General features: G+C 36.0%; 3 protein-coding genes across 11 annotated transcripts in view; 1 reads left to right on the top strand and 2 right to left on the bottom strand.

The window, feature by feature from the left end:
* LOC109160095 (steroid 5-alpha-reductase DET2) overlaps window positions 1-3,624 on the top strand; it is a 21,387-nt gene extending 17,763 nt beyond the window's left edge. For 2 of the 3 annotated variants that reach the window (XM_019308245.1, XM_019308244.1), the window contains exon 3: window positions 2,637-3,624. In XM_019308245.1, the coding sequence (XP_019163790.1) occupies window positions 2,637-3,440 (804 nt within the window). In that variant the 3' untranslated portion in view covers window positions 3,441-3,624. Of the gene's footprint in view, window positions 1-2,338; window positions 2,470-2,629 lie in introns of those variants that run through there. The other variant, XM_019308246.1, reaches the window with a different exon arrangement.
* On the bottom strand, window positions 1,116-19,429 carry LOC109160090 (pentatricopeptide repeat-containing protein At2g01390). Of its 7 annotated transcripts, none has more exons than XM_019308240.1 (4): window positions 17,563-18,346; window positions 16,098-17,154; window positions 6,007-6,014; window positions 1,116-1,127 (listed from the first exon to the last, which is right to left on the bottom strand). In XM_019308240.1, the coding sequence occupies exons 1-2, from the start codon at window positions 18,344-18,346 to the stop codon at window positions 16,154-16,156; spliced, it is 1,785 nt and encodes a 594-aa protein (XP_019163785.1). In that variant the 3' UTR covers window positions 1,116-1,127; window positions 6,007-6,014; window positions 16,098-16,153. The 7 variants fall into 7 exon arrangements, with proteins under 7 accessions (XP_019163785.1, XP_019163783.1, XP_019163780.1 ...); XM_019308238.1 differs by lacking the exons at window positions 1,116-1,127; window positions 6,007-6,014 and adding exons at window positions 15,043-15,637; window positions 19,188-19,429 and having other exon boundaries at window positions 15,959-17,154; window positions 17,563-18,378; XM_019308235.1 differs by lacking the exons at window positions 1,116-1,127; window positions 6,007-6,014 and adding exons at window positions 15,043-15,637; window positions 19,188-19,429 and having other exon boundaries at window positions 15,959-17,154; window positions 17,563-18,656.
* Window positions 5,860-9,190, bottom strand: LOC109160091 (polygalacturonase At1g48100-like). The gene is made up of 7 exons (XM_019308241.1): window positions 8,723-9,190; window positions 8,159-8,290; window positions 7,780-8,007; window positions 7,640-7,684; window positions 7,335-7,542; window positions 6,676-6,866; window positions 5,860-6,407 (listed from the first exon to the last, which is right to left on the bottom strand). The coding sequence occupies exons 1-7, from the start codon at window positions 9,032-9,034 to the stop codon at window positions 6,015-6,017; spliced, it is 1,509 nt and encodes a 502-aa protein (XP_019163786.1). The 5' UTR covers window positions 9,035-9,190; the 3' UTR covers window positions 5,860-6,014.
* Window positions 19,430-23,642: the final 4,213 nt, after the last annotated feature.

Genomic DNA, 23,642 nt, shown 5'->3' on the forward strand with positions numbered 1-23,642 from the left:
TTATTACTTTATTTATTACATAAATTATATAAAGTTATAAATATTTTATAAATTTTATAACTTAATAATATTATAATTATAAAATAAAAACATTACATATAAATTATATTAGTATTAAATGTAAATTAAATAAATTATAATTATATTACAAATTAAAATATAGTTATTTAAACATAAATTAAAATTTAATAATCTAAACATATATTATATATAAGAAAGGGTGAATCAACGATTTGGTCCCTCACTTATTCGCGACTTGTCAATGTTGCCCCTGAATCACGTATTCATCGATTTAGTCCCCGAAAATAATTGTTTTTCGTCAAATTAGTCCCTATGGCCGTATTCCGTCAAGTCTCAGGCGAGAGCTCCAATTTGCCCTGGGCATTTTGGTCTTTTCACGCCTTCTTCTTCATTCTATCGTCGCACAGCAGCTTACCCAAAAGCCAAGGTCGCTGGAAAACTCCATTGCCGGTTTGCTGCCTCGCCGGGAGGGATCAACTTGAAAATAAACCTCCATTCTCAAGCTTTCCATCAATGGCGAACTCTTCTCTCGTTCTCCTCTCTATTCTTCTTCTCATTCTCCCTCTCTCCCTTCTCCTCTTCCTCTACCTCATCGTCCGGCCGCGTCACGTGAAAGTCTCCATCAGCAACCGCCACGTCTTCATCACCGGAGGCTCCAGTGGCATTGGCCTGGCTCTAGCTCTCCAAGCCGCCGCAGAAGGCGCCAAGGTCTCCATACTAGCTCGGAATACCGGGAAGCTCGAGGACGCCAAGCACGCGATACTGCGCGCCACCGGCTGCGGCGTCGCGGCGTTCAGCGCCGACGTCAGAGACTACGACGCCGTGAAGAGGGCCATGGAGGAGGCTGGGCCTATCGACGTTCTGGTTTGCAATCACGGAGTGTATGCATCGAAGGAGCTGGAGAATCAGGAGGTCGAGGAGGTGAAGATGATGATTGACGTGAACTTGACAGGGACTTTTCATTTCATCAAAGCGGCATTGCCGGGAATGATCAGCCGGCCGGCGAACCGTGGACCTGGATCAATTGCCATCATTTCGTCTCAGGCCAGCCAGGTATATTTCCGATCTTCTCTCTTTTTGATGGGTGACAAAAAAAAATTGTACTCCTTAACAATTACTAAAGGGTGTACGTGATGGATATATTAGGGATGGACGGGGAACAAAGTGACCCCGTGGAGCATTCAAAAAACATAATCCAAATTGCCTCGCCGGAAAACTCCATTGCCGGTTTGCTGCCTCGCCGGGAGCTCCATTGGTCAGAGTTAATGAAGAAGAAGGCGTGAAAAGACCAAAATGCCCAGGGCAAATCGGAGCTCTCGCCTGAGACTTGACGGAATACGGCCATAGGGACTGATTTGACGAAAAACAATTATTTTCGGGGACTAAATCGATGAATACGTGATTCAGGGGCAACATTGACAAGTCGCGAATAAGTGAGGGACCAAATCGTTGATTCACCCTATAAGAAAACATGATACTTGTACAAAGAATTCATTGTGTTCAATTAGTAGAGATTCTAATGCTTAACCAATAGGTTTAGGGTTTGAAGATAGATGAATTGCTAAAAATATTTTAAAATAAAATAATTTTATATTAAATTAATAAGAAACGGGCTAGCGGGCTGAGTCGAGTTGGGCCAAGAATCTCTAATAATACTAAACATATTATTATGTTTAGTATTATTATTCACAATCTCAACCTGTATTGAAAACAGTATGGGTCGAGCTCAGTCCGTTTTAATCCCAACCCGTATGGATTGAGATGACTCGTTTTGACAGCTCTAGCAACAACCGAGCTTATTGCATGTAATTTATTGCCTCCACTGAAGCTTGATCTCATGACCTTCTCATTACATACTATCTGAACACAATGTACTTGACTGTAAATTAATTTTTAATATTTAACTAATGTTTGATTTTGTCAAGAATAACATGGCAAAATATATAACATGATAAGAACAAGTTGCCCGCATGGGTAGCTCAACTGGTCATAGAGGTGAAACTTTGGAATAATGACCAGGGATTGAGTTTCACCAGCGGCTTTGTGGGAGCAACCTCTCAAAGTGATGGGGGCTCCTTGTGCGCAGTGAGCACCGGTCTAGCCTCTATGGTTCATGTTCAATTGAGTCACCATAATTTACATCTTCCCAAAATGCTCTGCCTTAGGGTTGAGGTTCAGCCTTTTAGAATAATAATAAGAACAAGTCTATATCTTTCATGTAATTTGTAGGCTATTATATGAAAAAATAAAATTTACTCAATATACACCCTCCTTTTTAGTAACTACATTATCCCTGTTTGGTAACCAACAGTCTACCATAATAATACGCCTTGAATCCTTAATCAAAATCCGTAATGATGACTAAAGTTGACTGTAAAGTGAAAGCGGTGGAGATTTTCGTCGTTGAAGCGTTGCGAGGTTGGATCAAGATTGAAGAGATCCTTCCAGGTGATTTATGGCTTCTCAGTTCATTTCTGGAGTGTTATCCAGTGTTCTTACCCTAATAACTCCATATCTGAAGCTCTTCAAAAATTGCGGACTGTTATTGATTGATTGATTGATCGATTCCATTTAGAATTCTGAATGTTGTGTGTTAAATTTGCGGCAGGTTGAAGAAAATGATGTCTATCCGAGAAGTAATGGAGTCGGATCAATGGCTCTTCCGCCATAGCGTCTTCGTTCTGCTCCTCATTGCGCCGCCTGTGTACATCGCCTGCCGCTTCATCACCGCGCCTTTTGGCAAACACGTCCGCCCTGGATGGGGGCCCACAATCAGCCCGCCTTTGGCTTGGTTTCTCATGGAGAGCCCTGCTATATGGCTCACGCTTCTCCTATTCCCTTTTGGCAGGAGCTCTTCCAATCCGCTCGCCCAAATCCTTATGGCTCCGTATCTGCTTCACTACGCCCACCGCACCATCGTCTACCCGCTCAGGCTCTACCTCAACTCCGATCCACGGAGAGCGGCCGCTGGTTTCCCTGTAAGTGTTGCTTTGATGGCGTTCACTTTCAATATTCTGAATGCTTATTTGCAGACCAGATGGGTCTCCCATTATGCTGATTATGAGGGTGGTGGGTTGTTCTGGTGGCGATTCGCTTGCGGAATGGCAGTTTTTCTGGCCGGGATGGCGGTGAATGTATGGGCTGATAAAGTATTGCTTCGTCTAAAGAGTGAGGGTGGTGGGTATAAGATTCCCAGAGGTGGACTGTATGAGTATGTGAGCTGCCCTAACTACTTTGGGGAGATTTTGGAGTGGTTGGGCTGGTTTTTGATGACTTGGTCGGCTGCTGGCTTTGCTTTCTTTCTCTTCACTTGTGCCAACTTGATGCCCCGGGCTTGGTCTCATCGGCAATGGTACTTGGAGAAATTTGGGGAAGATTATCCAAGGAAAAGAAAGGCTGTAATTCCATTTCTGTACTGACATTTATTGGTTAGTACTTAGTAGTAATGTGATGGCAATTGGATTGGATGCTGCTTAATCTAGTTTTCTTCTTGTTACTTAATGGAAACCGTATTTCCCATGGAGAAGAAAAAGAGAGTTGCCTGTCTATTGGTCATTTACAAGCTTATTAGTATCTGAATCATCTATATTTTAGTGTGCTTTATTTTGGTTTTAAAAAAATGTTTTTTACTTTTGGTAATTCAACTGAACTGAGGAAAACTAGTTAGCTAGACCTTGCCTTATGAATTACATAAACTTTATGCAGAAAAGCAGTTTATTATGAAAAAGAAATAAGTAATAAAACAGGCTCTTAGTCTTAATTGAATTAGCTCAAGAAAGTAGGAACTAGAGCATCAATTTGTCAACTGAGGAAACATTGTTCTTTATACTTACATCTTCTGCCCCTCTTTCTTGTTTTAAGCTTGTTGTATAATACTGATGTTGAATTGTTGCTTCTGAACATCACGTGTGACAGAACAAGCAGCAAAATGTATGCCCACAGGCGACTATTTGTTCTTTGTGATACTATATAACTATATACATCTTTATGAAGCAATCCATTTTCCAATCAGTTGCAGCTGAAAGTATATATTAGCTGTGCTTTAATTTGTTGTCAAATGTTGATTGTTTCAGATTTTACCTGACTTATTCAAAAGTGTACTTGCTGAGATTCATAGGTGGTCTAATTGAGTCAGGTGATTCTACAAGCCTCTATTAATGCATAATAATTGATCAAAGAATCCTTACTCAAAGAAGACATTTATATTTCGGGGGATGCTTAATTGAGGCCTGGTGATTGAAGAAGGGATGTTCATGCTTCCTAGGACTGTCAGGCAAGGTTGATGAGGATAAGAGAGGACTTTACTAAAAATATTGAAAAATGAAAATCCTGGGCATTCAACTGCTCTTTACCTTAGCAAGATGGTGTCCTTTCTCTCCCACCCATTCCTTCTGCCCTCTCTTACTGTGGTTCTTTTTATCACCAAGCAATATCTGTACCATAAATAACATATAGTTTTAAGAAATATTTTCATTAACACAAAGTGGAATGTTTTGACATTCCAGCATGTCAGTCATGAATTTACTTCTGGAACCACATGGAATCTTAAAGATCTTGGGTTTCATAATTTTTTAGCTTGTACTTGCTGCCAGCTATTAGTTTAGTACTTATTTTATCTATGTAAAACATTTTGTCCTGTTTCTATGTAGCTTGAGTGCCTGTTCCTTTTCCCAGAGCTATGCGTAGCTTTTTTAGCTTCTAGGTTTCATGTGAGGTAAAACTGTTCATGATTTGTAAAAATAGCAGTCTTGCAGAGGAATTTGGATTAATCATTATAAACATACCACACAACCAATGTTTAGCTGAGCTCTGAGGATGCTTTCATTTATTTACAATTTCCAAAGTTCTCTTTGACTAATTCTACTGCTATGGACCAAAAGGAATATGCTTCTTTAATCCTTAAGAATATTAACTTTCATACTGAGCATCATAAGATGTTCAAGGCTTTTAAACAATATTGAAAACAATGCTTTCTTAAAGTTTTGCATATAAAAAAGATTTTGAAAAACTATCAGATGCATCCTGAAACTTCAAATATTGTCCAGAGATAAACATCTCTCGTGTCACTTCTGTATGTATTGTTGTTATTTTTCAATGATCATGTTACTTTTTACCAGGCATATAATCATTGGTTATAGTAGTACTTTAGTAAGGTTGTTGGAGACGTTATTTCAACTTATCCTTATTTAAGGTGAAAATTTGTTTCTTGCATCCAGAGTGATTGATTGAGAGTGGGGCATTTGTGATCTGATTGATTTACAACTACCAAGTGAGATCTGAAAGTAAAAAAGGCAACAGCTACAATTAGCTATGCTCTTTTCAATAATCTTAAGGACTAGGTAGCAGCTACATAAAGGTGGACTTGAAATTTATGATACTTTTGTTTCTCCCTTCATATCCTGCTGAGTAGTTCTCTTCAGCTTGATATATCAACTTATTCCTAGCAATGTTTTATCTGACTACCTTTGGCCTCTGAATTTCTTGATACCATTTGATCTTCTTCTTTTGTTAATGCTATTTCAACTTTCGGCCATGAATGTATGTTTTCATCCTCTTTCTTGTAAGTTCTTAAACAATCAGTTGAGGGTGATATACAATTTACACATCCATGTCTCTGTACAGGACCAGAATTCTTAGCATCTGCTAGACAATTGAATGTCCTGAGTAGCAACTAGCAAGTCCCTTTTTGTTCTCTTTCTATTTATTTGATGTGTAAAATTTTATGTTTTATTGTACATCCACTTTCCAGTTTGTTGTCAATTGGACAGGTGACTAGCATAGTTTTCTGCAGAAATGCCTGTGATTTTTATACCTAACTATTAAACACTTGACAATTTTCTATTAACTGTATATTATATATAACATACCTATACGGCTCCCACACAATAGATCTCAAGGATCCTAGTAAAAAAATCTATAATCTAATAGTGCTAATGGTGTATAAGGGGTCAGCAAAAACCATGCCAACCTCACAGATGAATGCACCATAATATCTAACACTGATCATAATCTACCTGAACCTTGTTGCTTGGTAGCTTGCCAACTTTTAAGCAGTCAACAGGTGGGACAGTAGGGGAGTGCAACTCTCCAAATGTCTGCCAACAGAACGGGTCATACAAGTGGTAATGCTCCTGCAGCGGCTTTAGTTTTACCTCATTTAATGTCACCTTTGTACATGGCATGCTGTCACTGCATGCAAGATGTACTGGTTTTACTGTATATGTTCCTTGTATATTTTCGTAGTGGATTTCTGATAGTGCCACAGCTGATGTTTGGTTCTTGCATTTGATCTTATCACAGTAGAACTGGTCAATTACTATTGGCAGTTGAACTTCTGAAACTTGGATATTTGAAAAGAGTACTCCTTTAACAAATCCTAAGCCACCCTGCCCAAGTAAAATGTGATAATAATTATATAAGTGTGGCCACTGCATGTATAAAGATATATAGCCTGAAGACTTGACGTACTCCTAGTTCTACAAAAATCTAATTCATTGAATTCTAGAATTCATATCTTCTATCTGTGTAACTTATAACTGTTAAAGAGAAACTTATGATGCTATATTTCTTCACTTGTCTTGAAAAAGAGCTCTAACTACTAGAAGATAGCTTATGAAATTTCTAATCAGATTGGAAAGCAAATGGTGTCTGTACCTGCCATGTTTTTATCCTGACACCATTCATGGTGTTATGCATAACGATGTCACGCACTGTGATATTTGAGACACAAGCTTTTGTATTAGCTTTTCCCAGCCCTCCAATACTGATTCCATGCCCTGGTCCACAATTCACATTGTGTACGTATACATTTGAGCATCCAGTTTGTATTGAAACGCAGTCGTCTCCTGCACAAACCAACCCTTTCAGGTGAGTTTTTTTTTTTTTTTTTTTTAAATAATTTTCTTCTTCTATAGATACTTACAACTATGTGCTTTTCTAGGATAAACTAATGCATTGTCATATCTTTGGGTTAATATGTTTTAAAACTCTCATGTATAGATGCATGGCTGCTTTAGCATGTTCTGAAAGATAAATAGAATTAATGTGGTTTTCAGCATTGATGGTGATAATGACTAGAGGGAGCTTTCTCTTTGGGGTAAAAACACCATCCAAAATGAGACTTCTCTTTTGTATGATTGTTTGCTGTCTGTGGCTTGAAGCTTATGATGAAAAGATGTGAATTATTTACTGAATGGATATCTATTGTCAAGATGTTTATGGCTGGTTTTCACTTTCGGTTTAGGTTTCATATGGCATGCCAAGTCATGATAAGATGCTAAAATAATAAACAGACTTTGCCACAGATCAATTACCACAGGCAAGGTTACTGCTTCGAATAACCACATCTCTGGAGTTCTGTAAGTGAATTCCATCTGTGTTGGGGCTATCTCCAGGTGAGGAGGCACTGAAGTTGTATACATTGACACCCATGCAATTGTCAAACTTGAGATGGCATTGTGGACTATTCTGAATTTTGATTCCAGTGACCGTCACGTTATAACTCCCATAGAACCGTAGTGCCTGTGTTGCAAACATAAGTAGCGTTAACATCCACACAAATATTGCTTTGTCAAGTAATGCAGCTTTCTTCTGGTTGTGTTTCTTCAGGTGTCCTTACCGTTGGCTTAATGCTTGGCATTCTTCCACCGACTGATCTACTGACCTGCCACCAAGAAATAAACAAAAGGTGAGGACTGAGGAGCCAGGTATAGAAAGCTGAACATGGACAAGAAACTCAGAAGATGGAGCAATAATTACTGGAATCGGGGGAAGGCTAGGCATTGTTCTGTTTAACGGAACAATTAGTTTATATTCATCATCTATAGGGTCACCAAATGGGGCATCCTTCCACCACACTGAACCACTCCCATCAATTGTGCCACTTCCTTTAACTGTAATTCCTACCAGTTTTGTGAATTCAAGCCATTGGAAAGGACCCGAACTCCAAGCTTTGGAGCAGGTTGGAGCAATAATTGTGCCATCAATCTACAACATAGAAGCTTACATAAATCATGTCACAAACTTTATATTGCATATATAGATGTCATAGCTCGTAAATTGCTGAGTTTCTTATGATGATATTCAATTACATTTGTGAGATGGGTAACTGCAGTTTTACATGTCTTGTGTAGTTTACCTGAAACACAATGTTGTGTTGACAGCGTGGACCGGAGAACGAAATGGGTCCCACAAGGAATACAAGTTTTGGTGGGATGATGATGGTAGAGGCCTCCACTTTACAAGCAGCTGCCCAGGCCATTTGGAATGCCTGTATGGAATCACCATAAACACAACTTCTTGGTCAGTACCATGTTTTACCTATCTAGTTTTGCGGCGAAAGCCCGGTGATCAGAGAATGTTAAACACAGAATAGTGGTTAGAACCTAGAACTTGACATAATAATGCACTACACAGTACACACTATCTGCAATTATTGTTGTACATTTCATGACTGGGGCCCCCAGACCGAACTAACTGACCTACCAGAATAATTTCATGTTGTAAAACTGATTCTGTTGTTCACTATTGTCTGCTACTGTGTTGTCTTCACTTCTATGTTTTCTAACTCTCACACTCATTTTTTTTTTTTTTTTCTCGGTTTCACCCAACTGCTCTGTTGTGACTAAATGCATGTGTGGTTTCTGAGTCTTGCATTTTGCAGGGCTAATGCAAGGAATGGTGAAGTTCAGTTCAGTTTTACCTTGGTATCATCTGTGTTTCCATCGCCCTTGGCTCCGTAACTCACCACATTGAAAACGCGACCTGCATTGCCAGAACCTTTGCTCGGTGGGGAGGCCGGAGCTGGGGGTGATGATGGTTTGGGAGAGGGATGCTTCTGTTTGATCTTACCGGCATTGCCGTGTTGGTGATGATTCTTCGGTTTCTTCTTGTACAGAGCTCCCCGGCTTTGCCTCCAATGCTTTCCCTGTCTTGCATGGCAGGTTTCCATGTTGGATGACCAGACCAGAATTGCAATGGCCAGAATTAATAGTGTGAGACCTCTCATAATCATCTTCTTGTCATGTATGCAGATATTGCAGAGAGAGTGTAGTGGAGGAGAAGAGTGTTATGTTGTGTGTTTGTGGGTTGGATGAGAGGAGATGCTGATGTTATGTCTATATAGGAAGGATATACATTTTTGGTCTAACTATTTAGGCCTAAAAACAAATAAAGATGTCCTCATAATTATTGTCATATTGTTTTATTCTTGGTCCTCCACCATTTTACTATTTAACTTTGCTTTTAAACAAACCAACGTAGGTTGCTCATATCTGATCGGTTCAAACCAAGAAGGGTAATAGACCAATTCATTACATATTTTTGTTTAATATAATCGTACATCTTATTTATGTGAGAAAAAATGCATAATTATGTCAAAAAGGAAGCTTTGCTTTATAGAAATGGACAATATGGCGTAGAAAATGAAGTTATTAGTTATGTTGATCTATGATTCACTCATTCACATAATTAAGTAGCAATTATTGTTATTATATTATTATAATTATAAAATCATCATAAAACCCAAAAAAGGCACGTGAGTGGGTGGTCAATGGTACTGATTAAAACAGGTGTCTCTAACTCTTTATGATCACATGCAACGTTCACGGGCATTGCTTGCCTTCTTCATTCTTCTATTGGACTATTATATTGCCCCTCTCATTTATTTTTTTTTTTTCCTTTTCTTTTTCTTTTATTTTCATTTAAAATTCAACTTGTAAACCCCAACTATAATTGGCAAAATTATTATGACAAAATAGATATATTAGGTCTAGTACTAATTAATATGCTGATTGAAGATCTGGCAGAACATAACCTGCATTAGAGCCTTTGAAACTACAAACTTTTCTCCCTAACTTCTAAACGTTCTCTAAGAACTTTTTTCCCTAAATACATGAACAAAGTAAATTTTCATCTATTACAATCAAGATTTACTATATGTTTCATAATATTCATATAAATACTTGTGTATTTTGATTTTTATTTTTTTTATGTTTATATTCATAATGTTTTTTTTTAAACAACATATTACTACGAATAGAAAACTATTGTTCGTTACAACAATTTAGGGCTACAAACAGTAGTACCTTGTTGTTTGCAGTCTCAAATTGCTATTGCAAATAATAACTCTTTGCTTTGCTTGATGTCTAGCAGTATATCAAGTATAATTTTTTATATATATACTATTAATATTATATTATATTTTTAATTTTTATTTCTATTTTATGCAACTAGTAATTACCAAACATCTTTCTATAATTAGTTAATATTAACTCAATCAGCTAATAGTTATTTACTAAACACATCATTAATCGGATCTAAAATGAGTAATTCTACCTTTTTGTCACGAGAACATTACAAGTAATTTATTGTGGGGTGCGATCCACGCAGTGGCATGTATATATAGCTTTTTTGGCGAAAGAGTCGAGGAAGAAAGGCAACGCCCATGGTTTTATTGTGTTTTGTCGTCCCTGCGCAATAGGCCAAACTTCATAACTGTTAACATCTACTCGACCATCTTATTGTGTTTAACCTTAGCCCTTTATGTCTTTTTACCTCCATTTCCAAAACTGGTTAGTTGGAACGGTTTACTGTCCCGTAAACCATAGTCGCTTACGAGTACTCTGATACCAAATTATAGCATGTGCTCCATCTCAACTAAAAACTTAAGCTCATAGTTAGATACACATTAATGGCTATATACTCACATTAAGCTCACTAATTTTATACGGAGAAATTATTAAGAAAAAAAAACCTCAACGGTCTTAAATTGTTTAAAAAATGTTAAATTGGCATCTATCTCTAACGAATAGTGCGATTAGATCCATTAATTTAAAAACTTTTCAATAAGATCTCTTAAAACGTCAAAATAGTGTGTATATATTTTGCTATTACATATTCAGCAAGTTATCGTTAATGTGACACTGACCTGGTAAACACATGATGTCCTAATGTGTACGTGAATTTTAATTATATAGTTTTTTATTTTTACATTTTTTATTATTTCTGTAAAATAGTACGGGTACAATTTTATTTTATTTTATTTTGTAAAAAAATATTTTTAAATTTTTTATTTTATTTTTGATTGTTAGTGTCAATCAATGACCACCTGTTTTTTTTTTTTTTTTTTAATGTTTATAAATTAATGGTAGTGGGATTATTTGGGCAAGTATATGCTTGTGTGTAAATGTGTATGTTACGCTAGCTAATTTGGACATTCTTGTAAATGCATCTGATATACTTCTTTTATTAAACAATAATAACATATATTCTCATGCGGTTTCAAAAAAAAAAAAAAAAAAAACATATATTCACATGCATACCGTACCACATACTGACGTACGTACCCATTCTTAAAGTTTACTGCAGCCAAAACCTGTACACTTATTTTTTGATGACTAATACTATATATTTTGTTCGTTAATTATTTTTTAATGTGATGCATCATAATTCCAACATCACTTTTTTTTTTCTATTATGTTTTCTAATTTTGATTTTCAAGTACAAAATCAATCAGATTTTGTTCCCCGATTATTAAAAGTATGTAGTTTAATTTTTAGTATTAAAAATAACTGAAAGATAACACATTTTCAATAATTATGGACAACAATTTTTTTTTTATAAATGCAATAGTCAAAGAGTAGAAACTAAAGTTGACATACTCTACAAGGAAATTACAAACGTCATCTAAATCATATAAATGGTGTTTGGTAAATAGCTGTTAGTTGCCTAGTTGAGTTAGTGGGTTTGAATAGTTGATAACATTAGCTGATTGTAGAAAAATGTTGGATAAATTAGCTTAGCTGATAGCTGATTACATACAAAATGACTTTTTCGAAAAGCTGATAAAAAAACTGCTTTGAACAACTTTTTGAATTTTAGTATTTTGGAGCAATAAGTTATTATAAAAGCTAATTAATCAAACACTTGGTTGTTTAATCAAGCCAAACAGCTAATAATGGTCAAACAGGTCAAAATTAGTTGATAGACTAGCTATTTTAATTTACCAAACAGGGCCAAAGTCTAATTAAGTGGACTAATGATTTTTTTTTTTTTTTTGGAATCAATTTATTCATAAAAGAAAACTAAAATCTTTTGATTTAATTTATGTAATTAGACAAAGACAAATAATATGTTGATGAAATTTTACTTCATTTAATTTACACCCCTTATTAAGAGGATTTGTTTGCATGAATTAATAAATGATTTGGGCATGTGGAAGAATGAAGAGGAGTAGGACCTTCTATGTCGTCTTCTTGTGTAGCAATGCTCTCGTGAACCATAAATGATGGCTCCCGTGAACTCCATCTCCGACTGAAGATCATTTCAGGTCCTATTTTTTTAATTTATCTTTTTAATATTTATGAATCTTGTCTTTTATCCAACATGTGTGTGTGTTTTTTTTTGAGTACTATTGACTTTGGTACAATGCAGTATCTATCCATACATACTTTCTTATCAACTTAGAGCATCCACACTTGTGGTTTATTTGGAGTTATTTCAGTATTAATTCTCCTCATCCAAGTTAATAGCTGATGTGGGTGTAGGTTATTTGAGAAATAATATTACTGCAAATGTGGGGAGAATGTCAGAAATACAAAAAAGAGAAAAAGAAGAAGCAATACGGCTGTGTGCGTTCGCGCACAGCCTGTGGAAACACACTGCACGCGCCCGTGTGACGAGTCAGCGCGCCTGACGCGTCCTTTTTATTTATTTATTTTTTTTAAAAAAAAAAATTTAGTTTTATTTTTTTTTCTTTCTTTTTTCTTTCCCATCCCATCTTCTCTTTCCTAATCACTCTTACATTATCCCCCAATTCTCCCCAACCAATGTGGATGCTCTTATTGAAACACAAAGAGTCAATGTCCCCACTGAAATTCGAATCTGTGACAGCCACAATTATGTCGTTCGACCACAAGGACTTTCAAATGTCAAAAGAATTTAAATAAGGGAAATGACACTTTTTATATTGATATAGTTTATTTTCTCCTCAATTATTATTCCTTTCAATTTTTCTCGAAGTAGATTATTTTACCTAAAAGCCATTAGGTGTTTATTGTTGACATCCAGTACCCTAAAAGAATTGATTATATTTTAGGAATATTAGCTAAATCTTCTAATAATGTCATTGTTCATTTAACTTAAACATATGAAATGGAGAAAATAATTTATCCCAATTCTCATTTTTTAAATCTTAATTCCATGTCCATAAATGAGAACGGAGAGAAATTATCTTGTCTATTTTGCTTGTGTTAGAAGAATGATAACATTGAAAATTTTAGCTAAGGTAATATTTCTTAGATAAAACCCATCATTTTTTAGGATTTTGGAGGTCTATAGTGAATAGTTAACGGGTTTGAATAAAATAACCACTTAAAAGATAATTGAGTGGGAAATAGTGGATGCAGATAAAATTGTAGGCAAGGACGGAGCCAAAGGGGGGCAGGGGGTTGCTGCCCCATCACCCCGCCCCACCCCACCTCATATATAATCTTTGTATGTATATATGTATATATAGTTCATGATTTAGTATTAATATAAAAAAAATTATTAATATTAATAAGAAATGAGTTTTAGTTGGCTAAACACATGTTTAGCAATAGTAAAAGTTGAGGGTTCAAATCCTTGGCATCAACATAGTTTTACAGTTTTTTTTTACTCCTTCCCCCCCTCCCCCCCCCCCCCCCCCTATGGCTTCAACACAATCACGTTTTTAATAACTTTTTTAATATTTAATACATATATAATGAGATGTGTAATTTATAATGTGTTTTCTATTCAAATTATTTTATCAAATTAATTATGTTTCATATTTTGTTATGAATATTTTTATAAAGTTTCGATGTGTTTTATTTTTCGCCCATATCCAACAATATTTACAACTATATTTCTTAGGTAATTAATTAATTTATTTTTTAAATTATCTCTTTTGTTTTAATATTTCGCCTTACTAGAAAATTTTTCTGAATCTGTCCCTACTTCTGCGCCCCCCTCAGCCAAATTTCTGGCTCAGTCCCTGATTGTAGGGGAAGAAAAATGATCACTTTCCCTTTAAATAACCATAATAATCTTATTATTTCCTTCTTTTGGATGATCTGATGAGAAAAATTCGTAGCACTATCCATGCACTGAGTATACCTCGTAAATTACATAAGAGAGTTAAATCGCATTAAGAACACCATGGGCATGTCTTGACCGAGAGAATGTATTATTTACTCCTTTGAACTATAACCAAACACCTATTTCTGCGGATCACACACAAAGCCCCTGCATTAGTCATCCCAAACCCAATCTATGAATTGATTCCTACCTTGAACTTTTATGTGAATAATCAAATTCTATGTTATTTTGAGTTTTCTTTGTGTAATTTTATAGACAAATCTTATGAATGAAATAACATGTATTGGTAAGCTTCTTTAAATTAGAGTGCACAATAGCTCAATTTCAAAAGAATTTTAAGTACCAAAAAATATATAATTTTGGTTTGTTTTTGAAGTGTTTCCATCTTTGATAAGTAATTAGCAGTATTATTGGGAAGATACAAAGTTATATATTTTATTTCTAACACTTAAATAGAAAGTTGAGGCCTTAGTTTGTCGGATTATTAGGATGATCCTTAATTTAAGCATCAAAGACAGCAAGAAGATACCATTTGAGTTGGTTAATCACTTTTTGGTCTCTTAAATATTATTCAATTTCTATGTTTTAACGTATTGGCTGACATGGCTTTTATTCCCAAGATTACAACTCCTTCAATGCAATAAAGTATTGGCTCTATTAAGTAAACATCATCCTAGCCCCGAAAATGGTGATCAAATGCGTGGAACACAATTCTTGTATTTAAAAGTGACGAGTCTGATTCTTATCAAAATATTTTTTAGTTGAGCCTGTTGCACAAAATCTTTCTAGTGCAACATATTTATTTTGTGTGATTTGTGGACCATTACACAATAACAAGGTTTATCAAATATATACCTTCAAATAATAACTGCAGATTTCTCTGGCCACCCAAAAAAAAAAAAAAAAAAAAAAAAAAGTACAATAAAGGGAACTGATCATTCTCACTAGAATGGAAATGGAGTACATATTGATACAAATGTTGCAGCCTGAGGTAAGCGATATCAAGTACAGAAATTAGGTTTCCCAACTTACGCTAGACTAATCTTAAGCCTCTAGAACCCTTGCTCAAGAGTTACATGTAAATCCCCTTGCTCGAGAGTCATATGTAAATCGCGAGTCTCTCAGTTAGTACCTGATGTTGACTCTGCGCACAAGGGATCCATCTCCACACTTCCGCCAATTTAGGGAGCCAAAACTCTAACTTGGAGAGTCCTAGCTCCAAGATGTTGGTAGGAGTTAAACCCCCACCCTGCCGCTCGAGTGGTGACTTAAGATCAGGTGATTTACCACTTGAGCATAAGAGAAGAACTCCTTTGTTGATGGATCATGATTTTGTCTTCCTCTCATCTCGGATTTACATGCTTAACTCATCTGTTACCCACAATTTACACCTTTAAGTAGGTGTAAAGTGAAAAGTCCTTGTTCAGTGTCTTGTGTGCATGCTTGTACAAGATGTAGTGAGCTCTTCATATTTGTGGGCTTAGTCAACCATGTATATCTGTATTATTAAGCAATTCAGCATTCCATGATTCCAATCTAATTATAAAATTATGAATAAAATTAAGATTAAAAAAAACATTAAAATCATGACATTCATGATAAAAACTTTCATATAACAATGAACATTACATTATTGGAACAGAAAAAAACCTAAAATCTTATACACACACACACAAACCTCTGTAATGATTTTTTAATGAGTTTGTTTGTTTGATTTTTTTTTTTTTTTACGGAATAAGAGGAACTAATGAATTCAGGAATATGAAAATCCACTCATTTTAAAATATAAATGAACATAGAAGATAATTTGTGGGGGTACCTGTTCCAATTTTGCAGTTCTTGAAGATAACATTTGTTGATTCAGTTATGCATGAATTCCATCAGTATTAGGAATGTCTTCCAAAGCAGAAACATTTATGGCAGAGAATATATAGAATCTGACAGAGAAATGGTAATACTCAAAGGACGACCATTTCCATCACAAGTTTTCCAGAATCCATGTCAATAAACCATTCTACAGTCTGAAACCACTGAAAAGAACATCGCACAGTCTTTCCTCCACCGTTAGCTCTTTCTTGTGGTATTCAGCTTCAAGAATTTTCTTCTCCTTTCTGTAACATTCTAGTTCACCAACTCTGCCATTTCTTTCAAGACCATTTAATAGGACAAAGTAAGTTCCTAACGAAACATTCATCCCTTGCCTTTTCATCTTTTCAAACAATTCAAGTCCTTTGTCAGCATTAGCAGACGAGAAGTAAGCACTGATTAAGCCAGTGTAGACAACAACGCCTTTCTCTTCGTAAGGTAAGAGACAAAACACCTTCTCGGCAGAAACATGGTCATTTGAGCAGCCAAGCCGATGTATTAGAAGCGCACTAAGTTGCGAACCCGGAGTAAGTCCTGCACCTACCATTGCTTCAACAATCTCGACTACCCTCTGAAAAGAATGTGTTCTGACAAGTTCGCCAATTAAAGTGAGATATGTAGTTCTTTCGACGTTTATGCCTAGCTTTTTGCTGAAATCAAATGCTAATAAAGCCCCGCCTTGTCTCCCACAGTTACTATTTGCCTCAACAACACTTGAGATGATTCCAGAATCTAAACCAATGCATTTCCCCATCAAATCAGCTATCAGGTAATCAATGGCTATCAGATTTTGCTTATTCAATAAATATATAACAAGTTTTTCTTCTAGATTGAAGTGGCTATCCATATCAGTTGAACCAGACCTATATGTCTGCACCTCATTGCTATAATCTGATGAAAAGTGACGGTTAACCTGTTTGAGAAGCACGTCACTCACCCCTAAACTATTTAAGGTTTCAAGGGCCTCCTTATACACTGAATATCGCAGGACAAGAAAATTTTCCTTCATGTAGTCAAGAATTTTCATCATTGTCCTTGTTCCATTTGCTTTGCAGCATTTCTCAATCAAAATATTACATGTAGCTTTGTCTGGTTTAACCCCGGCTTCTTGCATTTTACAAAAGATCTCTTCAACTTTATCAAACTTCCCTGGAATAAGAAGAAAAAACCTATGTTATGCAAGAGTAGAAGATCCAGTAAAGCATAGGAAAATACTTCCAATATTGAAAACTTGCAAGAAAACCAATAAAGAGAAGTTCAGTCCGGTAAGCCAATTGAATAACATAGGACCCTAATTGAGACGTCTAACTATCAATGAAGAAATAATTAGCCAAGGACCTTGTGGTCTACTAGCACCAAGTTGCTCCCCTATGTGGGAGGTTGTGGGTTCGAGCCTCAGTGGAGGCGGGCTATTGGCTCTTTGTGCTTCAGTAGGCTGAGAAAGTAGTTATGAACAGATACTACATTGTAACAGAGTCATAGTACTCAACAAAAAAATGAAGAAATAATTACATTAGTTCTTAAAGAAACAATTAGCGAGAAACAAAGCACTCTCACCCATATCAGCGAGATGCTCCATAAGGACTGTGTATGTGTGGCAATTGGGATAACAACCGGATTCGAGCATCTCCTTGTACACCTCAGCACCCTCGTTAACACGATTGTGATCAAACAAAACCTTCATGTAAGCAGTGTAGGAAACCACGGTAGGAGAGCAACCTTTCGCTCTCATCTCGTGCCAAAGCCTAACTGCCCCTTCAACATCCCCATCGTTGGAGAGCCAATGCAGAAGAGAAGTATAGGTAACCACATCAATCTCGATCCCTTTTTCTTGCATTTGCTTAAAAACAAACATCATTGACGAAATCCTCCTCGCTTCACCGAATATATCCAACATGGTTGTGTAGGTATACTGGTCATGCTTAAATCCTCTAACCTTAGCTGCCCAGTTGAAAAACAGCCAGGCCTTCTCCATTGGGGGATGGGTCTTGAGAACCTGATTGACGGTATACGAATCCCATTTTACTGAAAGATTCTCCAACTGCACTTGAGCAGAATCCCAAGTTGAATATCTCAATATATTTGATATTTTTGTGACTAAATCCCTCATGTAAACATTAGTAGTCTCCACATTTTCAACATGTTTTTTGACTAACTTCTTCCAAGATTTATTTACATGTCGATTAACTAGCCGATTGGGTCTCCTCCCTTTCGATTCTTTAAGGCAATGCAAGTAATTGGAGAAAATCCTCCTAGACCCTGAAGTGGCGCTACTGGCAGGAATACCCAGAAAAGCACGAAGCTTTTTCATGAATCGAAGGGCACCATGGGAAGAAAACATAAAGAAATCACCAAGAAAATTTTTGCAGGAAACTGAACCACAGCGGCAATGTTTCAACGCATCAAAAAAGAGTAAAATCAATAATTCTCCGTATAAGAAGATTAAGCAAATATACAGTTCCAGAAATATTTTACTTTGAAATCATGGAATGAAAAGCCATTTAGAAAGTTACTTGAGAAATATTTCCGCTACTTTGGCCTCAGCTTTCCGGCAACTGCCGACACTGGCTCTTCTCACGGCGGTGGTGGCTAAAAGCCAGCAATTTTGCCCATCAAAGATGTTACAATTAATGAATTATGGGCCTCGGTGCCTGCAAGTTTTGATACTCAACTTGAGGGTGGTGCACACTGCTCTGTGATAGGGATGGCAATGGGGCGTGGCGGGGAGTGGGGTCCCCATCCCCGAAATAGGCCCCCATTCCCATCCCCCAGCGGGGATTCTTCAGGGACGAGGAATCCCTGCCCCGTTTTTTTGAATGATGCTAATGAGGGGAAAAAAAAAGACTATACAGTTCATAAACAAATCAGGGAATAGTTTACATAAACAAATCAGTTAAGACAGCTTGACTTTATTAACCAAGTGTTAGTCTGCCCTAAAAGACTTGGAAAAATTCAATGTGGCATCATCCATTCATCCATATCATTTGAAACCATAAATGGCTTATACTGGTCCAATTCCTATGTGAATTCTGATCTACAACCTCAAAGAAAAGGGTATCCAAAATGTTTCTAGATCTCAGTTAATCAAAATTCAACAACTAATTACTATTACTAATTACTAAATACTTCAAAACTAATTACTAATTACTAAATATTAATCAAAATTAATTACTATTGTTTACCTGGAGCTAGAGACAGCGACGGCCGGCAAACCAGGACGACCAGAGAGACAGCGACGGCAGCCGACAGAGAGGCAGAGACGACTGAGTGGCAGAGTCGCAGAGGGAATCTGGGATGGAGGATGGTGCCGGTGAAGGTCCTGAGGGAGGCTGGGACTGACCGGTGAGCCGGCGAGGGTCTCAGGGATGGGAGATGAGAGATTGAGACTTGAGAATTAGAGATGGCTGAGGGACGAATCGCAGATGACAATTACAGCCCGTTTGGTTAGCCGGAAAATATTTGATGGGAAATGAATTTTATTGTTTGGTTGAATTTGGAATGATAAGGAATTATGAATATAAAAATCAATTTACTCTTAACAATAATATATACATGTGTAATTAATAAATTTTGATGAGGGTAAAATAGTCTAAAATTGTTATACTTTCTTCTCAAATTCTTTGGAAAACAAAATACCAATGTCTTGCTAGGATTTTATTTTCCTTCAACTTTAGGAACTCAAATTTTAATGGAAAATATTTTCCATCAAACCAAACAACATTTTCCTACACTTTTAAGAAAATATTATCCAAGGAATTTGACTTCCATCCAACCAAACATCCCCTCTATAGTTAGGAATAACTGAATAAGGATTATGAATATTTTGTTTAATATTATATATATATAAGATCACCCCAAGTCCCCAATTAGGTGAGATGCGAGATTAGATTCTGATTATTATTTTTTTTTTTAACGGATCAGATTTATGAGGGATTTTGTAGTGTTATGCACTGAAGCTAAATAGGTTAGAGGTTGTGATGTAATTTCACCTATTCATTAATTAATTAATTACCAATTTGAATACCAAGTTAAGGAAATCAAGGATTGGGGATTGAGGCCGAGGTCGGGAAGGGGAATGCCCTTCCCGTCTCCGCCTTCCCGTGCCAGGCAGGGATGGTGAAATTCTCCCCATCCTGGCCTATCCCCCGTTCCACGAACCTGTCCACGTCAGGGTAGGGATCAATTTTTTTCTGTTGGGGGGGGGGGGGGGGGGGGTTGAATTGTCATCTCTTTTGTGTGGATCATAACAAAAATCACATTTTTAAGAGTAAATTTCAATTTTGGTCCTACGACTATAGGGGTCTTATTGATTGCAGTCCACGACTTTCAAAAGTGTTAATTTAGAACCTTGACTATGTAATTTATACCAATTTTGGTCACTCTGGCCAAATTACAGGTCAAATTTTGCCGAAAATTTTTAATAGTTAAAATAATGGGGGTATTTTAGTCTTTTTGCATCTTTTTTTTTCCCATTTCTAGGCTGCACCGTCGCGAGACACTTGCCATTCTGGCAGTGCGGGTCCCATGTTTGCATGGTGTCGTCGTCAGAGCCAGATGCATCGACAATGGGGTCTGAATGGGAATAGTCCATGCTCCAAACGCGCCTGCCGTCGTGCTCGTCACGCTCGAAAACTGGCACTCTTCTCTCTAGATTATAATCCATCACCACCCCGTAGTAGTCGCCCGACCCAAGAATCCCGCCTGTTCCACTCGGGCTTTCATTTTAGGCTACTGAGCTTCGCCGGCATGCAGATGTAATATATTTAAAGTATATTATTTAAGTATTGAAATTACATTATTTTGTACTTTCCCTTAAATAATGTACTTTCCCTTAATACATTGTACATTTTAAATATATTAAAAGTATATTATTTGTATTCTGAATGTATATTATTTGATAGTATAATCCACATAGCTGTGTGCAGAGCCGTCAAAACAGGCTTAGCCCGCCCCGCGAAAAGGGCGAGGCGGGCTTTGATATTTTGGGCTCATGTTTTGGCGGGCTTGGCAGGCCGGTGGGCGTCACGGTTAATCAATGGGTGAGGCTTTATGAAAAAAAATTATGATGTCAATTTTATAATTATTACAAGTTTTCAAGTTTACAATATTTACAAAAATAACCATACTCCTTTTCTCCATATTTTTCAGCAATCTTCAATTGTAAATCTACCCAAATAGATAGACCAAATTAGTCATCACATGTTTTCACTTTTCACCAATTGTTATATGGTGGACCATATCAAAAAATGTCGTTGTTTTGTTAAGTAAAAAAGAAACAGAAACATTAGTCATTACTAATCACGCATTTATGATGTGCTTAGAATAAAATGAAACTATAGTGTATCTAAAATGAATCTGAATAATTTGTCTCACATATTGAGTGTATATTGTCAAATGAAACTATAGTTGAATTAGATTTATACTTTAGTTGTGATATAATGAAATTATATCCAAAATAAACAGAGTAACAGGTTTCATATATTGATGGAACATTGTCAAATGAAACTGTAGTTGAATTAAAATGATATTTTAGTTGTATTGTAATGAAACTACAGTGTGTATAAAATGAAACTGAATAATATGTTTCACATATTGAGTTTATATTGTCAAATAAAACTGTAGTTATATCAAAATGATACTCTAGTTGTATTGTAATGAAACTACAGTGTGTATAAAATGAAAATGAATAATATGTTTCATATATTGAGTTTATATTGTCAAATTAATAAAACTGTAGTTATATCAAAATAATACTTTAGTTGTATTGTAATGAAACTATAGTGTATCTCAAATGAAACTGAATAACAGGTCTCGTATATTGAATGTATATTATTGTCAAACAAAATTTTAATTGAATAAAATGATAGTTTAGTTGTGTCATAATGAAACTACAATATATATAAAATGAAATTGAATAACGTGTTTCCCATATTGACAGTATATTGTCAAATGAAACTGTATTTATATCAAAATGATACTTTAATTATGTTGTAATAAAATTACAACGTATATAAAATGAAACTGAATAACATGTTTCACATATTTAAGTGTATATTGTCCAATGAAACCATACTTGAATTATAATTATATTTTAGTGGTGTTATAATAAACTACAGCGTGTATAAAATGAAATTTAATAACAAGTCTCACATATTGAGTGTATAATGTCAAATGAAACTGAACTTAAATCAAAATGATACTTTAGTTGTGCTGTAATGAAACTACAATATATATAAAATGAAACTGAATATGCCATAAAAAATAATTAGTTGGACAGGATAATTGAACGGGTACCATTTTTTTTTCATTAAAAAAAGGTACGATTTTGGACCATGGTCCACAATAAAATTTGCCTATTTTCACTTTAACCTTCCATATATATCAAGAAGTTGGAGTAGCCCAATTGGTTAGTGTACATGAGTTTTCAAACATGCATACATGGTTATATAGAGTGACATTTTATTCATACATTCTTATTTTAAAAACACACACACACAAACCTTAGATACAAGGTCTGATGTTGGTTGGGAAATTCTTAATTAATTGAAAGGGAAATTCTTGATTAATTGAAGAATCAAAAAATCTTTTCAAACGATAGACTTTAGAGTTTGGATATCGGTAGAGGTGCTAAGAGGGTGGTAATGGGTCAACAACTCATTCAATGACTCAAAGAAGAATGGGTTTAGCAGGTGAGTGACAGGGATTCGATGAATGGCTGTTTGGTCATCCACATCAGTGAATAAAGCATAAATTTTAAGAAAAAAAAGTCAAATTAGCAGAAAGAGAGAGGCCAAGAAAGAGAAACAAAAAGTTCATCTGCAAGAGATGAAAATAATGACACAAGTGCGTCCAACGGGCGCGAGCAACGCGGTTTGACACTATTATTATTATTATTATTATTATTATTATTATTATTATTATATTTTTTAAAATCAATTTTAATTTCTTTTTTCTCCCATATTTTTTTTCCCGCACTTACAAAAACTTTCTAAAAACCAAAAAAAAATAAAAAAACAACAATTATTATGGATGCTCTTATGGCCTAGCGTGTTGGTTAGAAATTTCATCGCACATTGAAGTTACAGAGTGAAGTCAAGACACGTTATTTTGACGGAAAGGTGCCAGCATTCACCCGCAGTCTTTGGTTGTCTGATCTTCATTTTCGGCTACTGTACTGTAGAAATTTCTCCATCTGCCACTCACTCTTTCAGTAGCCATGGAAGCTCTTTTACTCCTTTTGCTTTTGTCGTCGTCTTTCTTACTTTCAATATCAAATATTTGCTTGGGAAAGGATTTAATTACTAAAACCCAATTCCTTAGAGACGGGGACACCATCATTTCAGACGGTGGAACCTTTGAAATGGGGTTTTTTAGCCCCACCAATTCCTCAAACAACACTTATGTAGGAATCTGGTACAAACAAATTCTTCCTGTTCAGACAGTGGTTTGGGTCGCAAACAGAGACACTCCTCTCGTCAACACATTTTGACAGATTTTTGGACAGATTTTTGCCAAATAATAATGCGGCAGAAAGTTTGTGGCGAGGATGCCATAGGAGAAAACCCCTGATGAATTGCCACCATAATGGATCTTCATCAGATGGATTCCTCAGATATTCTGGTATGAAATTACCAGAT

This window comes from Ipomoea nil, unplaced genomic scaffold (genome assembly GCF_001879475.1).
Source record: "Ipomoea nil cultivar Tokyo-kokei standard unplaced genomic scaffold, Asagao_1.1 scaffold2845, whole genome shotgun sequence".
NCBI lineage: Eukaryota > Viridiplantae > Streptophyta > Magnoliopsida > Solanales > Convolvulaceae > Ipomoea > Ipomoea nil.